Raw genomic sequence first — 19,512 nt, 5'->3', positions numbered from 1 at the left:
TTTCATTATATATTTTCTCTCCGTCATTCATTTTTTCATGAAAATTTTTCATTGGAAAACCTTTCCTTTGAGTGGCGGCCACCCTTTTACACTTGATCTGGTTGGCCCACAATCTCTACTCAACCCATGCATAAGGTGTGCCCACTATTCACACCTCATGCGAGGACAGGGCCCAACATCATAGAACCATGTCTAGCATGGGTGGGGCCCACCATTTTACTCCTCATGTTATTGGTAGGATGGGGTCTACCATGTTAACCTCTACCTTTGATGTGATGGGGCCACCATGTGAATCAAACGATAAGTGTGGTAGTGCCTGCCATTTTATGAGGTGGGGTCCACCATCTCTACCCAACCTTATGCATTAGGGTGGGTTCCACCATTTTATACCTCATTCTCTGATGGTGTGGACCCACAATTTTACCCCTGCAGAGCCCGGGAATAGCACACTCTACTCTCAAAGTCGAATTTGGTTCACGAGGGACAGTGCAACCACAACAGTCTAGGTGCGGCAAACTGAAGTCCTGGACTAACATCCTGTATATTAGATGGGATTTTATAGCGTCTATCACAGAAGGCACTTCGCGGATGGTCTGTTACATCTGACAGCAGCCACAGAGGCTCACTTTTTCAGCAGATTTTGTCTTCATTCATGTGGTGGCTGCTGTCAGATGCAACAGACCATCTTCGAAATGCCTTCTGCAATGGACGCTAGCAAATCTCATATTGGATTAAGGCCTGTAAAAATCAACAGATAAGGGGTTGGGAACGTCCAATCAAGGTAGGACTTGGATCAACGGTTTAGATGACTAACATTGAGCTTCTTATGAAATGACTATTTGTACAGTAATAAAAGGCTAAAAAGAAAGTCACTTCTATGCCCACCCACTAGGCCTTTTATTTTGCTAAAAGGCTAAATTGAGCTATTGAGAACACCTCTTGATCAGATGATTTTAGTCGCTTAATCCATTAATACAATCACTTACACGAGGCAATGGATGCAATCACGTACAAGACACCAGTGGGACCCAGTAAAAGGCATTTTGCAGATGGGCTGTTGCATGTGAGAGCAGCCACACAGGCTCACTTTTCAGCAGATTTTGTCTTCATTGCTCTCACATGCAACAGCCCATCCGCGAAATGCCTTCTGCGATGGACGCAAGCAAATCTGAAGCATTAAATAAGAAAAACAATGCCATAACTCTGAAGTTTACAAATGAGTTCCTGCAACATCCAGTGGGTCACACTCTATCATCGTGTTTGATCTTAAGCATAAAATACAGGGAAGAAAAAAAAAATTTGAAGACCTTACTAAAGTACCTGCAAAGAAGCAATCAACTTGACCACTATGCAGTAATTGTAAATCAACTACTCACAAATCTTTGAACTTACAAGAGCAAGCATCATAATAAAAGTCAACTTTTTGGATGCTATTCAAGCATTCATCACACATGGACGCAACTAATGGCAAAGCAAAGAGGAATACATAAAAAAGTAGTATATAACTAAACCAGGAGGGTTCTCATCCATTATTTCTTTGGGAAATGAGTATATATAACTATACCATGAGGGTTCTCATCCATTGTTTTTTCTTCTGGGAAATGAGTAAATAACTGAACCAGGAGGGTTCTCATCCATGTTTTTTTCTTCTTTGGGTTGAGTATATAACTAAACCAGAAGGGTTCTCATCCGTTGTTTTTTTCTCGAGTCGGGGGAAAATGGACCATGTGACCATTCGAAACACGGCCGCCACTTTGAGAAAAAAAATATGCAATGCACATACCACGGCATGAACAAGTCTAGATTGTCTGGATCCACCATTAATGCTTTCAATGATAAACTTAGGTCGCATGTCATCACTCCCTCTACAGTAAGAAAGGCTTCAAGTTATTCTCAATTTAGTGAAGCAAACGAATAACTGCTAAAAGTTATGCAACAAGAATTGTCTACCTGGTTAATTCTTTCCACTGAACTTTAACTTCGATATTAAGTCCGTAATAAATAGAAGTTTTCAGTGTTAATACCTTATGGCGCTTTGAATTTGGCGGGCTAGAAGGACCACCATGACGATGTGAGCTCCCAATACCAAAAGAATTCTCCCTCTCAGTCTGCATACACATGTTATTGCTTAGTTCGCAGACTAGAGCACTGGCTTTATATCTATCATTTGGACAATATGTATGAATCCTTTGGAAGGCACAAATATCACAAGAATCCAACCAATCCTCGCTTTTCTTGTAGGAAAAAAAATCACGAGCAAGAAGCCAAAAACAAGTGTAAAGATTGAAAATGGTAGCTTTTCAAGTACAAGTGATGCTTCTTACTTGAGCTGTTGAAGAGTCTGATGAAGTTCTGGGCCCAGCAGTATCGATCCTCACTGGTGAAGCATCAGATGGCCCCATGCCAGTGCTTTGTGATATGAAGGGCATAATCTGCCTTACCAAATTAGAGAAGAAAATGCCTTGATCAATATCCTCTGCTCTTGACGACTCATGTGCTTCAGCCTCTCTTGTTGTGTCAATAGTCTCTGCAACGGAACCAGTGGCTCCGCCCTGGAAGTTGACATCACTGACATGGAACTGCTCTCCTTGGAATATGGTACTAAGCAACCGATCAAATCTGCTTTCATTGTGTATCGCAGAGTCTCGGAGATTTTGAGAAGCATCACTTGATTGAGTGTTATTACTATTATTACTATTACCAGGTATCTCCTGTTGGCTTGTACTGGAAGTCAGCGACGGCCCTAGAGAGAGAAACATGTAAGCAGTTATCAGCCTAATGTGGTTCAGCATATTTTTCCCAGACAACTGAATTTTCTGAAAAGAAAATTGAAGATGAATGCTTGATGCATTCAAAAATTATTTCATTTGGTATTGATAGTTTTCTGAGAATTATAGTGAACTATGAAAGTTGGTAATGACAGGGAGCAACGAAGCCGCCCTATACTTGGACCACATACAGTCAGATTATCTGGAATGGTATGCTCTAGAAGCCATAGCTCTGTGCATAGTGGGTGCTTCCGACACTTCATCGCAAGTTATGGAGGTAGGATGATGACCCACAACCGACATTTCATCGCAAGTTATGGAGGTAGGATTAGAGATAAAAAGAGACATGGAGTAATAGGAGTAGGTTGATGACAACGGGGGGAGAGCCCGGGCCACAACCGGGAGAGGGGAATGGGAGGGATGGCATGGGCTCAAAGTTTTGAAAGTGAGCAGAACCTTTCTATTTTAAAAAGACCAAAACAAGAAGAAGATTGGTAAGGAAATAATGGAAATTAAAATTGACCTAGTCTGTTAGGGCAGGACCGACTTTACTTTAGCCTCATATACTACGGGGGAAATTCTAAGAAATTGGAGGACAGTCATTTGGGAAAAAAGTCGCAAAGGTTAAGGTGGCTCCTAAGTAGCGACATTGATCATTGAAGGGGACTCATGGCAATGTTATGGTGTGGGCTAGAAATAGGGTGTCTGGGCCGTGGAACCTTGCAAACATAATGTAAAAAATTTGAGATCTTTGTCAAAGATAACATTTGGAATTCTCTCACAGGAGACGTTTAGCAAATGACACGGCTGATCGGCTTACAAAGGAGGGTGCAGAGCGAGAGTCGATGGGGACTGTCAATCCCTAGATAGGAGTGGGCCCTTGAAAGGGGTATTTATGTATATAAAGTGGGCGCATTGAAGTGAGCTTGTATCTAGTGGGACGCCGTGTTCCCACTTATTGTACTCGGTTTGGCTCTTTCATTGAAATTCAGTTACCTTTGAAATTTTTTTTTAAAAAAAAGAGGGAGAATAGCATATGGAAGCGAAGAAGGAAGAAAAATAGAGGAATCCCCACTAAACAGAAACCAGGTTCTAAAGGGAGACTGGTTATGTAAGGAGTGTGGGTACCATAAATTTCGATGAAGGAATGCTACTGGTGTTTGAAAAAACCAATTCAGAGCAAAGGTTCAAGCAATGAAGACAGAGAGCCAAGTATGAGTATTAAAGATGGCCAACCGGAGGAAGCCACGATGACGGTCCCTGAGGAGGGGAATTGCCATGCGGTAATCATTTCAGGAAAAGAGGTGGAAGATCGAGAACGCATCCTAAAGAATTCTTATTGGGACAGTGAATGAGGCATCGCAGGAGGATGAATTTCAGAAATGGGCCAGCTGGTTCTGTGATATCCCAAATCTTCTGAAACCAAGATAATTAAATTGGAACGAGGTATTATTCCGATTTCATTCCAAGAGCAATGATAATAAGTAGGAAAGGGTATCATCTTCGTCTTGAACCATGGAACTCAGCGTATACGACAGGAGCGGGAACTATATGGGTACGGTCCTATGGCATCCTCTTCATGCTTGGGAAATAAGCCATTTTACTCATTGATGTGACCCCATCAGCCTTTAAATCTACCGTCAATGTGCCAAAACAGCTTTTTATTTCTTTTCACATGACAGGGTATCAACCTAAATCCTCAACAATTTATTTTACTGGAAGATATATTCCCTGCATCACTAAATAGGTTCTTTATAGAACACCCAGCACTGACATAACAAAATAAGTTAGATTTTATGCATGTTCAGGCTCCAAGATTTTACGTAGGAACTACAAGGATTTAACTAAACCAGAAAGTCAAGCAACAATTATGTCGCCTATGAAACCAAGAAGCCGCACTACTAACCTTGTTGCTGCTGAGTTGATGCATTTGCTGAAGGATTCATCATTTCAGAAGGTACAGCAGATACAGAATTCGCGGCAAAAAAATTGTCTGTCTGCAAATTGCCATCTCCTATAGCAGCTCCAATATTCAATCCTAAATTACTTTGATGTTCACTAGATGCTTGAGAACCTCTTGGATCATTGGAAGGCCCAGTACTTGGGTTTGGAAATCGTGCAACAAGTGGGTAGAAAAGTCCAACAGAACTACCAGGAAAAGCCGGACGAGGACGACTGGCTGTAGCAGGTACCGCTGCCACAACAGTCCTTACAGGCACTACCCGTACCCCAGAATCTCCCGCAATTGATGGACTTCTTGTTGGACCCATTTGCACATGAGGCTGATCAGAACCAGCCGGTTCCCCTAGGTTGTTGGCATCGGAAGTGAACATTGAGGACCCTGAAGGTAAAGAAGATGATTAAAAATTATAGGAGGATGCACATTAAACACCAAGGGTATAGAATGGCTCAGGTAAAAATATATGCCACCTGTACGTATCCGTATGTCGATGTTCCTTGGGAGAAACCCAGAACCAAGTGTGCCACCAGCTGAGCTGTGGCTAGGATGTACAGATCCCATGGGAGTTGCACCAAAACTTGTTCCCGGTTGAAAAGGAACAGGCTGAAGATACAAAGTTTAACAGAGGAAAAGAAAATGATGACATGAAATGAGATAATTTTCATAAAACTGTTAAAAGAGTATTTACCTGAACCATGATGGGATTAGGGCCAGATCTGGATATGAAAACTGCCGGTCCAGCATTAACCACAGCTTCGGACTGTGAAAAGAAATATGCTCACATTATCTGTTGTAGCACACGTATTTTATAGACACAAATGTATAAAATAAAATAATAAATAATAAATAAAAGAAACCTACTGGTGTGCGACCCATCCTCAATGTCATGGTTGTGCGACCAAGCTCAAGTAACAGAGCACCTAGATTTTGCAAAAGAACTCCAGATCTCATAGTTCTGGATTGAATGCTCATTCGCGCAAGAGGATCAGTCACACCCGCCTCCTCCGCTAGTTGTGTTGCAAGTTGCTGCCAAAAAACATAGAATTGTGTTCTGAAAAAACAATTCAGCAGAAATATGCTTATGTCATAACTCATAACCAACAGAACATAGGAATCCTAGGCATCTAGTATCATGTTTTCTGACAGATTTCTTATGCAACGCAAGCCATGCTCCAGTTAGCTTTAGGATGGTTCTCTGAATTAACTGGACAAGCTATGCAAAAGCTTTCTCATTCAGAATCATTAAGATCCATAAACATAAAATTATCCACTCTGACATCACTGGGGGAATTTTAGGGGTGCAACTTGGGTCGGGTTGAGGCCCCAACCCAACCCGAATGAGCATAACATCAACCCAAGACCGACCCAATTCACCCCCCAAGGGTCAAACCAAACCCAAACCCGAACCCGACCCAAGTCACAACCCGAGGAGAAAAGCAAGATGGAGAAGCTATGTTGCATTAGTACAGATACAAGTGTCGGAATCCGACACGGGTATCGAGAATCGGATTCGGCAAACCTCAAAAAGAACGATTCATGGATTCTCCAAAATATTTTAATCAATTTTCAAATTTTATTTTCTTACATAATAATATGGTTATAACAAGAAATATATTAAAAAATTTAATAGGTTAAGTAGATATAATATTTTATTTCTATTAACGAAACTTGCTAGTAGGATGGGTGAAACTCAAGACATGAGGTAATTGTAAAGTTGTTGTAGTGCTATGCAGATAAAAGAGATCTAGAAGTGTCTCAGGGAATCCTGAAGTATTGGAATCTCCCATCTAGAAGAATCCATGTAACATGACGGAGAAGAAATCAAGAGAAATCTAGTAAAAAATAGAAAAATCAGGGGCTTGTAGCTCAATTGCCCTTTGAAACAGGCAACGCCGTTCCCTTCCTTAAGAAAATGGTATTGCCATATGAAATCTAGGTTATTAATTCTACGGAAAATGGTAGAAGAGAGGAAGAAAAACTGAAAAAAAATGAAACAAATCCCGAAAAAGGGAAAAAATACATAGGTGACCGTCATCGATTCTTCTTTCTCTCTTCTTCTTCCTCCGGATTGTTCAAAAGCCAAAAAATTCGAGAGGTTTAGAGAGGGCAAAGCCATGAAGGAGGGAAATACTAGCGGCTTTGGGTTTTGCATTTTCGTTTTCAAAACCATTAGGGGAATAGAACACTAGCGATTTTGAATGATATGGCCTTTTGTGTTTTTCACTTTTCAAAACCCTAATAAATAGGGGACGGCTAGACGCATGGCAGTAAGCCTTTCCCAAAGCTAACCCTTATTAAGTAGAGGAAAGATGATAGCCAAAAAAGGAAGACAGACAGACTCATGCCTTAACTGGAATTAGGGATTCGAGTTGTTGGGTTGTCGGGTTGCCGATGACTCAACCCTATCCCAACCTGATTTCACTCTCGGGTTAGCCTTTTCCAACCCTAACCCGACCCGAACTTTGCCTATCTGAACCCAACCCAAATAAAAATCAGGTTGAACCCGATGGGTTCAACCCGACCCAAGTTGCACCCCTAGCAAATTTGGGGGCTTTTAAGATCATTTTCATGTAAAAGAGAAGTCCTTTCCAGCAATATCTTTCTTGTTTTTTTGTTTAATCTTCTTCAAGATCTATTTGACTATCCTTTTCTAGTTAAGCTCAATGGCATTTTATTTATACATGTCTTTTGTCTTATCTCATAGTATCAACACCCGTATCTGTATCTCTCTTAGAATTTGGAAAATGTCGATTTATATCTCTGTTCCCGTGTACATATCCGTATACTGATTTAGAATCTTAGATATAATACTCTAGTCCCTATAGTTGATTTTTTTTTTTTTTTGAATTGTTAGTCCCTGTTGTTGATTATATACTTTTTCTACTAAATGTGCCTTTACCTTGTATATGTCTATGGCGCCATCAACTTTTTGTTTTAATTTGTAAACCCATTTAAATCCAACAACATTCTTAGCAGGGTATCTAAAAACAAGCTCCCATGTATCATTTCTATACAAAACCCTCATCTCCTCTGCCATAGCCTCTAACCATCTGTCAATGGCAATAGCCACTGGAAAAGAAGTGGGTTTGCTAGTCCTTGTCACCTGAGCTGCTAATGCATACTTATGTTTGTGTTAGCGAGTATAGTATTTTCCATATGGCTATAAGATCCACACTCTGAACGAAAGCAGAACATGCAGAGCAAGAGGAAGATCATGGTATCTCCCCCTTAATCTCACATCCGAAGGTCATAGAAATGGCCTTCAAAAAACACAACATCACATGAGATTAATATCTTCCTAGACAGAAGAGAAATAGCATTGCTACACACAACGCTCATCACTATACCTCAAAAAATATATGTGATTGCCTTAGGTGATAAATTATTCCGCCGTGTCACTGGTAAGTGGAGATAGCATTTGCCCTCAAACAAGCAAAGGAGAATCATTTGAATGTTGACAAGTGAGTGTACATAGGAAATCGATATCCCATTGTAGATGATGGAAGCTGGTAAAAGTCATGGCTCGCTTTATGGAAAACCTCCGCCCATAAATGCTTAAGAGTTTCAGAGTGAGACATCATGTACAACCCCCACTTCTATGATGTGACAGTGCTTACGTTCGGTTACATCATTATGAGATGGTGTAGATAGGCAAGAGAATTGATGCAAAATACAATATGACAGAAGTTTCCGAAGGTTTGGGAACTATATTCACACCCACCATCACTTCTTAACTGTCTGATTCGAGTGTCGTGATGATCAATAACTTGACTCAAAACGTGAAAACAAAGATAAGTGAAAACAAAGATAAGACATCTGATTTGTGTTTCATGAAGAAACTTCCTAATTGGATCGGAAGCTCACTTTCCCAGAAACCCGCTTCCGACTCTAAGTCCTTTTCCCTTTCCAAATTAACAAATTTAGGGCCCAAATGCTTCCTATGCATTTCCTTTTAATTAAGAGTATGCATCCTATTTAAGTATTTAGGTGACTAAAAAGAGTGCAATTAAAACTTGAAAACCATCTTATGTTACAAATGAAAATTATGTGCATCTTTTTCCAAAAACTTAACAGTTAACATCAAATATAAATAAATAAACATGTGAAATTGTAAATTCCTAAAACTTGTAATAATTAGTCGTCAAGTCTTCTTGTCAACTCGTAATCCTTAACTACATTAATCATTCTCTTCACTAACCTACTACAATCCTACTCTATGCACTTCTTGCTCGCTTCCAATGAGGCTTATTAAATATTTTATTTTAACGTTTCCCACGCATTTTCTCTGTACTTTCTTTTGAGCCTTTCACTTCCTGCATTCTCTCTTTTCTAAACCTCTCGCTTACTACTTTCACTTCCCGCACCACTTCTCGCACTCGCTTCCCACTCTGGCAACTATGCAATGTACAAAAGAACATATTCTTGCTCGAGATAAAATCTGCTATTCCATATGCATATACTGGGAAAATAAAAGCCTTTAAAAAACTGAAAATTGGCGTGAATTACTAGAGCACATACAGATAGACATTCTCCAGCCTGTCCAAGGAGCATTTGCCTTGTAGATAGCATGACTTCTGCCAAGGATGCCGGTGTCGGAAGACCTTGCCCAGCACCTGTATGTGAACCAGCACCAGTATTTCTTCTTTGCATAGCATCACTTATGCCTGCCAACAGCCATATGTTTCAACCGGCTTAGATCAGAAAAGCGAACATATGCTTAAGAATCTCACGATTAAAAAAAACACTGACCGTTCGCACTGAATTCATGAATCAAATGGCTTAAATACTGGGACAAAGTTGATAAAGAATCGGGAATGGGCTACAAAACACAAGACAAAATAATTGGCACAATAGACACTTTGTAGATAATAAATAGAGCAATATAAGAAATGAGAACACAGCAAAGTCAAGTAGGCTGTCCTGCATCTTACAGTTGGTTGCATAGGACCAGTAGATACTGCAGGTGGAAGACGGAAAGCACCATCCAGTGGGTCAAGTTGAGCCCTTGCTGCAGTCTGGTCAGCTTGAACTTGGACCGAGCCAAGTCTCTCCGAGCCATAGTCCTGCCACGAAACAAAGTAACCACACATAAACGAGATATACATATCACTTGGAAAATAGCAAAGATGGAAGTTTCTGATGGAAGAACTTATCTGACCACAAATTTGAAATGAATGTAAAACAGACAAGCTACAAAAAGGTATTACCCTAAGATCAATGCCTTCAGCCCCAGTTCCAGTATTACCAATTCCAATAGAACTGAGAACAGACGAGATAATCTGCACGTATAGAACATAAAACAGAAAATAAAAAGGAAAATAACAAAGAAGAATCATTAACTTGGAGAGAAACACCATCAAAACAAAAAAGAAAAATTGTTCACTACTACTTTCACTCATTCCTTACCCGACCAAGATCTTGCATGGCTCCATCCCCTTGCTCAGATACATTGAAAGTTCCAAGCATTACACTGTGAGCTACTTGATTACCTCGATTATGAGTAGCATTTGAAGCGGGGTCGGTTGCTGCAGATGGTAGGAGCAGTTAATATTTACTGGGTCAAACTGAAACCTATCTTTCAGTAATACATAAATTATAAGGGATTTGCTAGGGTCCATCGCAAAAGGCATTTCACGGAACGTCTGTTGCATGAGAGAGCAGCCACATAGGCTCACTTTCCAACAAATTTTGTCATTATTCATGAGGTGCATGAGAGCAGCCACATAGGCTCACTTTCCAATAAATTTTGTCATTATTCATGAGGTGGCTGCTCTCTCTCATGCAACGGAAGTTCCGTGAAATGCCTTCTGCGATGGACCCTAGCAAATCCCAAATTATAAAGTTCAAAAGTGAAGCACAAAATTACAAATAAAAAAGAAGAATCAACATCTATCCAAGCCATAATATCCTTGATGAAACAATAACCATCAAAGCAGAGAAACAACCATATATAGGAGTGTTTGAAGATGTTAATCTCTCATGCACCATAGAAATAGATAAAGGGCTTTTCCAGTCCCCAGCTATGATAGGACTGTCAGACTCTATGGCTTGGATAAATGAACCGTGCAATTTTTTACGTTCGACAAATAATCCATAACAAAAAAGAAGGGTAGGGGCTATGCTGCATTAGTACGGGTACGAGTGTGGGATTCGGCAAACCTCAAGAAGAAAGATTCGTGGATTCACCAAAATATTTTAATTTATTCTGAAATTTTAATTATAATTAATAATATATTAAAAAAATTAGTAAGTTGAGTAAATATTTTTTTTTTCATATAAAAAATATAAAAACCTGACTATTATGATGGATAAAGCTTAAAACGTGAAGTAATTGTAAAGTTGTGATGGCAATATTCGGAAAAAGAAAACGATTAAAAGAGACCTAGAAGTGTCACCGTGAATCCTAAAGTATTGGAATCCGAGACGTGTCCGACACGGATTCTTCGCCCTTTCGGAAGAATCCATGTAACATAGGATAGGGGAAATGAAGTCTTTTACCTGAAACAGAAAATTCTCAATTCTATGAACCTGCCTCCAATCCGTCAATTTGAGTTTCAAATCATGTTTTAATGGTCGACTCTAGTTAGTTATGGGATTTGGTCATATGATCTTTAATCGCATGGAAAAACAAGAGAAAATAATGAAGCATAGGGTTCATTTGTGTTTTTACTTTCTACCCCCGCCCCCAAAAAAATAATAATAATAATCACATGACCCCAACTGATATGGAAGACATATCAGTGTCACATAAACTACTAATACATTTCAGTTTGTAAGCTCCTATTAAAGGGTACAAAACACATTAGACCCTTGAGTTTCCAATACTTATCAAACAATACAATACATATTGCCCAATATTTTAAACCATGGTTTGAATGGGTTTAGATCCTTTCTCCTTGTTCGAATCTTAGCTATCATAAAATGTAAAAGCTTTATACCTTTGATGAACACAAAGGAGATGAAGATGATGCGAAATAGAACTTTTCATGAGGGAGGACTTTTCTATTCATTAATTATATTGGCCGACCACAATATAGACATGCATATATACAGACACACACACACACACACACACACACACAGAATTTTAATCTCTAGTTGTCCACTTACAAAAAAACTATTCCCTGTTAGCTAATGGCAAAAACTCCCCAATGATAGTAAGTCATATTTCTTGAAGGAAAACTTTTAATTATATTGGTCAACCACAATATAGACATGCATACATACAAGTACAAGCACGCGCGCACACACAGAGGGAGAGGGAGAGAGAAAATTTTATATCTCTACAAAAAAAAAAACCTATTCCATGTTAGCTAATGGCAAAATCTCCCCAATGCTAGTAAGTCATATTTCTTGAAGGAAAACTTAAAAGTTTAACTAAATAAGATCAATGTGTCTTTAATACTTCAAATACCTAATAAAATTGGTTTCTAAGTTTTATAAACATGAAATCATAAAGAATCAGGTGAAATGTAGGTAATACTAGAATTTTCTCCGTTAACATCAAATTGCAAACAGAAGCAGCTTGAAATGTAAGCTGAGTCAGGAACTTAAGTTACATTTGGATGAGGTTTAGGTTAACTTTGCAATGGTGTGTACATCTCCTCTTGAGAAGAAGATCAACACCTCGACCTCTCCTCCTATCCAATACCACTAGAACTAGAATGACTTGAGTTTTCATTTCTCAAAATTCCCAGAGTGACATATTCAATCCATTTACCTATGAGAAGAATGAAATGATGAGGTAATGCATGCACAAACTGATAATAACATAACTTATTACAAACAAACAGTAAAGCATGTTGGGAAATATTCATCAATAGCTCTAGAAAGAAATAGCTCACAAAAAGAATTTGTTCTGTAACGTAACAAGTAAACAGACTTCATTTAAATTTTAAACAATATCGAAAAAAATGCATTGAATGAATAATTGGACCGGAAAAATAGTTGAGTAAGTTTTCTTAAATCATAGCAAACCTGGATTATCTGGTGCACTCTCAGATCCCATTAAGCCAGTTGTAGATGATGACGAGGGAAGTGGTTGCCTAACAACCAGATGCAATGTGTGACCATCCTCCACATCTAAATATAATTAAGTTTGAAACCAATTGTCTGAAAAAATTGGACAAAAATTCAAACGGAAATACAAATGAATCAAGGTAATGAAGAAAAAGTTACATAACAGCCAACGAAATGCCTCAAGCAAGCTCCGAAGCTGAAAACTGATATCCAAAAAGCTGCTAAAATGAAAGAATGCAATCGCGTGAATGAGAGCTCCTGAAGATATAAATAGTAATAAAATCACCATGTCACTAGTAAAAGTAGTGCAGAAGGTACAACCAATTGACAAATTTAGCCATATTTATCAAACTCGGGAAATGGACTCTCTTGCAAAATTGAATATTTGAATGCACTTAAATTGCAGCAAATTACACAAAATAATGCTTAGATATCACACAAGCATATCCTTATAATACAGATCATTTTCAGACATGAAGTCCAATAAATAGTACACGGCACCAAAAAAAACAATGTCAACCGCTTCCGAATTAAAGTAGACATTGATGGAAGGTGATACTGCACTCACAGAGAGATATATAATAAGGCTAAAGGGGGGACTGTTAAAGGTTAGAAGACCATCATTGCTTGGTTCTGTGACGAAAGATGGAGAAAGAAGAAAAAATGATGAAGTAAATTTTTGTGTAAGTTGAATCCCAAACACCACAAATTGATGTCTTTGTATAATATCAGTTGTGCGGAATTACAAGATGCCATTAAGACCATCCATGATGGGCCCTATCTAATTAACTTAACAATAGGTACTCTGGGTAAAAGAAATAGTGAAATACACTCCTACTGCATGTCGCGCGCGCACACACACACACACACAAAAACTCCACCATTATTCCAACTAAATTTAGAAGATCTCATGTCAAAAAAATCAAATACTATGAATAAAATAATGAACATCAGGTAGAATCAAATACCTCATATCATAATCCACCTCACAAAATATGGTGAGAGAAAGATCAAACATGAGTACATACTGTAATACTATGAAAAAGTCATTTAATTATGGCACAACTCACAAGACATAACGGGATGGAAAAAATGAATGTGTAAGCAACACTTTTTTGGAGAAAATAGAATCAAAGTTTACCATAACCCACCAAAAACCAAATCAATAGAAAGGATACGGTAGGCTGAAAGAAGCTGATCATCCTTTAAAACCTTTCCACGACATATTAGACGTTGTTGTTCTGATAAGACACCAGTAACTGTCGCTATTTGTTCCTTCAATGCAGGAACCGGCATCTGCAGAACATTCAGAAAAATTAAAAAGAGATAGGTTTGCCATTCAGGGGAAAAAAGAAAGTGGTAAAAGGCAAATGCCAAGAAATGAATAAATTCCATCAACAATGTAAAGGATGAGTAACATATATCTCTTTGCTGCTATGCAGTTTTAAAATCCCATATCTCCCAAAAGTTATATGTTGATATTGTGCATACAAATGTTTCTACCATATACATTTTTTTAGTTTATCATGTTATAAAAATATGAACATTTGTGCCATTCAAAAAAATCAGCATATACAGTCGGCAAATTCCAAGATTATCATCAAAACCCCAAAGAGCAAGAGAAACACCAAGACCGAGGGAAACTCGAAAAAGAAAAAAAGCAACAAACAAAACAGAAAAAGAAAAGGCAAAAAAATATATATATACACACACACACACACACACATATATATATCAAATAACACCAACTTGGGGAAGAAGGCAATCAAACGATAAGATCTCAACTTTGTCGACTACAATAAGAGGAAGCTGATCAGCATTTTTTTTTTGAAATGGCAAGATGAATTCATTAAAAAGGAAGCTGATCAGCATTGCAATTGGAAAATTGCCAAACATGACAAATCTTTGTATCATGACCTCAAACGAATCAAGAATCTCTTCAATAGCATCTGTGAACCTCCAAGTAGAACATTCCCATCGTGCATCCATCTAACCACATTGAGAAAGCCACCCTCAATGATAAGATGACCAAGAGGATCCGGATCCACAAGCCGAATACTAAAAGAGGGCCTGCACCTCAGCCTCGTTAGAGCAAGGAGTGCCTGCACCTCAGCCTCATTAGAGTCCTCACCAATAGGCCAAGAAAGCCCATCTAATCTCTCTTGTAGAACTCCTGAGAAGAATGCTATTTGGGCCCAGGTTCCCAAGGCTAGACCCATCAAAATTCAGCTTCAAAAACCCAAGAGTAGGATCCCACCTAGGGCGAGGATGATCCTAACAAAAACTTCTCAGCTTAATTCCCTCCCAAGACCTGCAGAAAGAAGTAACAAAAGCACCCCTAAAAATAAGGAGAATCGTCGCACACTGGACAACGGCAGAGAAAATTTGACTGTGAATGTTGCGCGCTCTCAATATCTTCGTTCCCTCCAAACTAGCAAGAGCAGAGCAGCAACGAAAAGGTTCCAAAGAACTCTACCTCTAGAGTGCCAAGGAGTGATTGAGTGAAGACCAAGTTAAACGAAGGCAGTAAAAAATAACTGCATTCAGAAAACATGCACGGTGGCTAAAATAACCCTCAAGCAAGTAATAGAATGTAGTAAAAAGTAGTAAGTATAAGCATCTTCCCTTCCATAAATGTTCCATTTTTGAGTTTCAAGGGCTCTACAAATTTCTTCAGACATGAATACAATATTTCAAGAAGGCAATCAATAAACAAACATTATGAACTGGATGCTGCTTCTTGCTAAATAATAAAGGAAACAATTTTAAACATGCATAAACTAACTCTAAGCGCTACACACTTACAGAAAGTAATTACCTAGCTACCAAGCAAAAAACAGTGCATCAATATCTATTTGTATCAAGAATGAAAGGGGACATGGTACGTCATGCATAAACTAACTCTAAGCGCTACACACTTACAGAAAGTAATTACCTAGCTACCAAGCAAAAACCAGTGCATCAATATCTATTTGTATCAAGAATGAAAGGGGACATCATACATACACGTTTGTTCACTCTTAAAGTGTATGTTTGAGAATCCAGAGTTTTTATCTTTATTTCTACCATAGTCTCCGAACACTCAGCCTCATCGCCTCCAGAAAACAATACTCCATCAGCACCATTAGTTGTCATTGTCTTCAGAATGGTACATAAAACCTGAAAGGGCCTCAATAGGGAAACCAAAATTAAGTCAGTGGCAATGCATTAAAGGACTGCACAAAATCCAAAGAGACTACCCTTCTAAATCTACCAAACATTTTCGTCAAAGACCGATATAATGACCAGTTTGAAGAATTAATTCAAAGATGTTAGTGCAAGGTATAAGAGAATATTCAAATTATCAATCAACAATCATGAGAAAATAAATGAACATTGAAGTTGAACATTGTGCAAGGTAAACACAGATAAATCATCCCAGATACCTTCATATTTTTGGAAAACAAGCATGCCATTGAAAATTCTAGCAAATGTGTAGATCTATATGGTTAAATTCATTAACAAGAACATCGTGTTAAAATAAAGTTATAATCAACCTAATTTGGTCTATGCAATCAGGAAGATGTTTGATTTTGGATGGCATCATAACAACACATTGGGCAAGCAATTAGTTCTCATCTTTGAATCTTAGATAAATTGCTTTAAAGTTGGACATAGATAAAACATACAATAGTGTTTCTTCCAAAAAATGAACCTAGATGAGAGATGGTTGTGGAGGATCTGATGGTGTCGTTCGGTAGCTGCACCCAGATGCCCCGGGGGCTTTCTCACAAGTTCAAAAATCCAAGGAACACTGATCTGGTTTCCCCACTTCTAATTTACTTGTGTAAGTAGTGATTAGCTCGCACATTTGTACGCAAGTGTATCAGTCCATCCTAGTTGGTTCAATGATTATAATAAAGGGTTCAATGACATGCACCTATACCATTGGTTGTACGTTGCAAATTCAGGAAGTATCAATTACCCACCTCATTTCATAATATGTCCTCCTATCATGCGTTAGGAAGTTTCGAATCAAAAGACCAACCTATCAAAAAGCTAGATAAAGATGTAGAAAGGAGATTCATCTACTTCAGTGATAAGGGAATCGAGGTTGACATAAAAAAATCTCAGTTTACATGACATCTCGGTTTAAGATGCCAACTAGGAAATGCCAGTAAAACTCCATTAGATACTTTGGGGAAGAAATAGGACAGTAGAGAAATGATTTCGAAGCATAGAGAAAGGATTAAATTCGCAGGAATGAAAAAGTATAGCATTACCTTAGCCTACAAACGGAATGGTGAGATTCTGAAATGAAACAGCACCTGAACCTGAAGTATAAGATTCTTGCAACTATAAGTAAGAAAGTACGATTTTGAAAACAAATGATGAATCCAACAATTTTGCAATTGTAGGCTAATAAATGCACACAATTTACTTCAGATTTTACTCGCTCGAGGTTAAGGGCATAGATGCTTAACATTGGGAAGCATGACAACCACTTCATAAATTCGAACAATGTCAATTGAAATACTACGAAATTGCAGATTTTGAATCAATGAGATAATAAGGATAAAAAGGCTACCATTAAAAAAAAAAGGATAAAAATACTATAAAAGTCCATGCATGGCCTAATATGCTCAAAAAAGATGAAACACAACAGATTTCCATTCATCATTCAGTTTAATAACAACAAACATAAAAAATGCCATCACAGCTTAAGCCACTTAAATTGACAAAAATGATTGATGAACCCATTTCTTTGCCTGGACTGTCGTTTGCAAATTAACGATTAATAATTTAAAACACAATGAAGAGGAATAAAAAGGAGAACATCAAAGTGATTCTCTCATCCCAACTTGTCTCATGATTTTGCTGATAAATAATTAAAGCACAATGAAGAGTGAAATTCAATGTCTGATTCTTCTTCATTCAACACGCAGAAACATTCACGCAGGGAAAAAAAAATCAAACTACCAAGCTACAATTATGAACACGATTAAAAAGCAATCGGGGTCAGATCGCAATCAGCAGAGGCAATAAAATAAGACCCTGTTAGGATTGCAAGAAAAATATTTCTGGTGGAATGTTGAGGCAAATGATATGATTATGGCTAGTTTAGAGGGGATATTAACATAAATTGAAGGTACATCTAAGTAAATTGAGTGATGTTAGTTCAAAACTTCAAATCATCTTTTTGTGTGTAAAAAAGTAAGAAAACTTAGAAATATTTTTCCTTTCCAAACTTTACCAAAAAAAAATCACGCAATCCGAACAGTGCCTAAAGGATTTTCACATCAGAAAATTTAAATCCAAAGCAATCTTAGAGAACAATGCAACTAAATCATATCAAATAGCATAGGAAACATGGCAGCAAAGATAATCTGAACCATAAACAGAAAAAAAATGAAAACTAGGGTTTTGCAGAGATCAAGAACTAAGCCCACCACGCAAGCAGATGCTGAAACCTCTACCAAAAAGAGGAATAAATAAAAAGAAAGAGGAGAAAGGAAAGAATCGATTCTTGTAGGGGAATGAAAGAAGCGTGAGAAACCCTAAAGAGGGACTCTCTCTCTCTCTCTCTCTCGGGCTTTCTGTCTTTTTCTTCTCGTATGATGAGAGAGAGAAGAGTGGGCAGTGAGAGAGAGAGAGAGAGGCGATGACAAAAAAGTAATTTGATAATAGGGAAAAAATCTTGTTTAAATAGTGACTAACACATGCTTACGACTACTTACGACATGCACCTGGCCGTGTAGAAAGGTAATCTGGACCGTTTATTTATAGTGGGACCTATGATGGGCGGCCACGGTAGTTAAATCAAAGATATTTAAAATATCTCCTCAAACGGGCCGGTAGCATTGATCGATCGCACGCCTGAAGAAGATTCTAAGTGATATTTGCTTGAAGATGAACCAGCTCTCAATGTGCAGGGACGTTCCACACACCAGAGCCATTAAAGCTGCCACTAACTTTAGGTATAAGATAGCAGATTGGGCCGAGCCTGTCAAATACTGCTGGTGGGTTAAGCCTCAAAATGATGAAGTCAAAATCAATTCTGATGCTTCACTTGAAGCTGATTGTGCTGGTATTTGGGGCCTTCTCAGAGATGATAAAGGAATGATCTTGGCCATGTTCTCGGTAGAAACTGATGTGGATGACATCTATGTTTTGGAGCTCCGAGCGATTCTTCATGGCATCAACATGGCAAAATACAGAGATATCCCTAGGATTTGGATTGAGTCTCATTCCCTTTTCATGGTTGACATCATCTCCATGAAAACAAACACTCCATGGAAATGCTTGAATCTAGTCTCTGCTATCTTCAAATCTCTTCAACATTGCGAGGCTTGGAGACAATCGCATTCCTGGAAGGAAGGAAATAGACCTGCTGATATGCTCTCCAAGGTAAATTTTCCCTTCAAGGGACCTGATATTCCGGTAGTGCTCTCCACTCCCCAGCTCCTCCATCTCATCGAAGAGGACCGAAATGAAGTTAAGTATGCTCATATATAAGTGTGCTTCCTTCTGGTCAAAGAGGGTCCTTGGGTTATTGTTTTATTTTCTCTTATGTACGAGCCCCCTTAATCTCTGTACATTTTCATTATTCTTAATGTTATCCGGTCGGGGTCTTGCCTAACCCCAGCTTACTCATAAAAAAATAAAAAAACCATTTGATCGATCGCAACCACTGATAACTCCATATTATTAGATGTTAACTAGTTGTAGACCCTTGCGATGCATTGTGCAGCCCAAAAAAATATTGTTTATAACTTCTTCTTTCTT

At 38.3% G+C, this 19,512-nt stretch overlaps 1 protein-coding gene across 1 annotated transcript; it reads right to left on the bottom strand.

Annotated features, from left to right (window-relative positions):
- Window positions 1-1,314: 1,314 nt before the first annotated feature.
- On the bottom strand, window positions 1,315-18,352 carry LOC143852048 (ubiquitin-like domain-containing protein CIP73). Its single transcript, XM_077361553.1, has 17 exons — window positions 18,177-18,352; window positions 17,010-17,060; window positions 15,754-15,906; window positions 13,926-14,043; window positions 12,706-12,810; window positions 10,135-10,253; window positions 9,936-10,007; window positions 9,660-9,791; window positions 9,478-9,547; window positions 9,247-9,392; window positions 5,590-5,754; window positions 5,417-5,488; window positions 5,199-5,331; window positions 4,675-5,109; window positions 2,325-2,743; window positions 2,025-2,108; window positions 1,315-1,865 (listed from the first exon to the last, which is right to left on the bottom strand). The coding sequence occupies exons 3-17, from the start codon at window positions 15,880-15,882 to the stop codon at window positions 1,857-1,859; spliced, it is 2,208 nt and encodes a 735-aa protein (XP_077217668.1). The 5' UTR covers window positions 15,883-15,906; window positions 17,010-17,060; window positions 18,177-18,352; the 3' UTR covers window positions 1,315-1,856.
- Window positions 18,353-19,512: the final 1,160 nt, after the last annotated feature.

This window comes from Tasmannia lanceolata, unplaced genomic scaffold (assembly GCF_043159265.1).
Source record: "Tasmannia lanceolata isolate RefF3 unplaced genomic scaffold, GAP_Taslan_0.1 ptg000018l, whole genome shotgun sequence".
In the NCBI taxonomy this organism is placed as follows: Eukaryota; Viridiplantae; Streptophyta; class Magnoliopsida; order Canellales; family Winteraceae; genus Tasmannia; species Tasmannia lanceolata.
The sequence above is the reverse complement of the archived record's forward strand: the minus strand, read 5'-3'. Positions and strand labels throughout refer to the sequence as shown.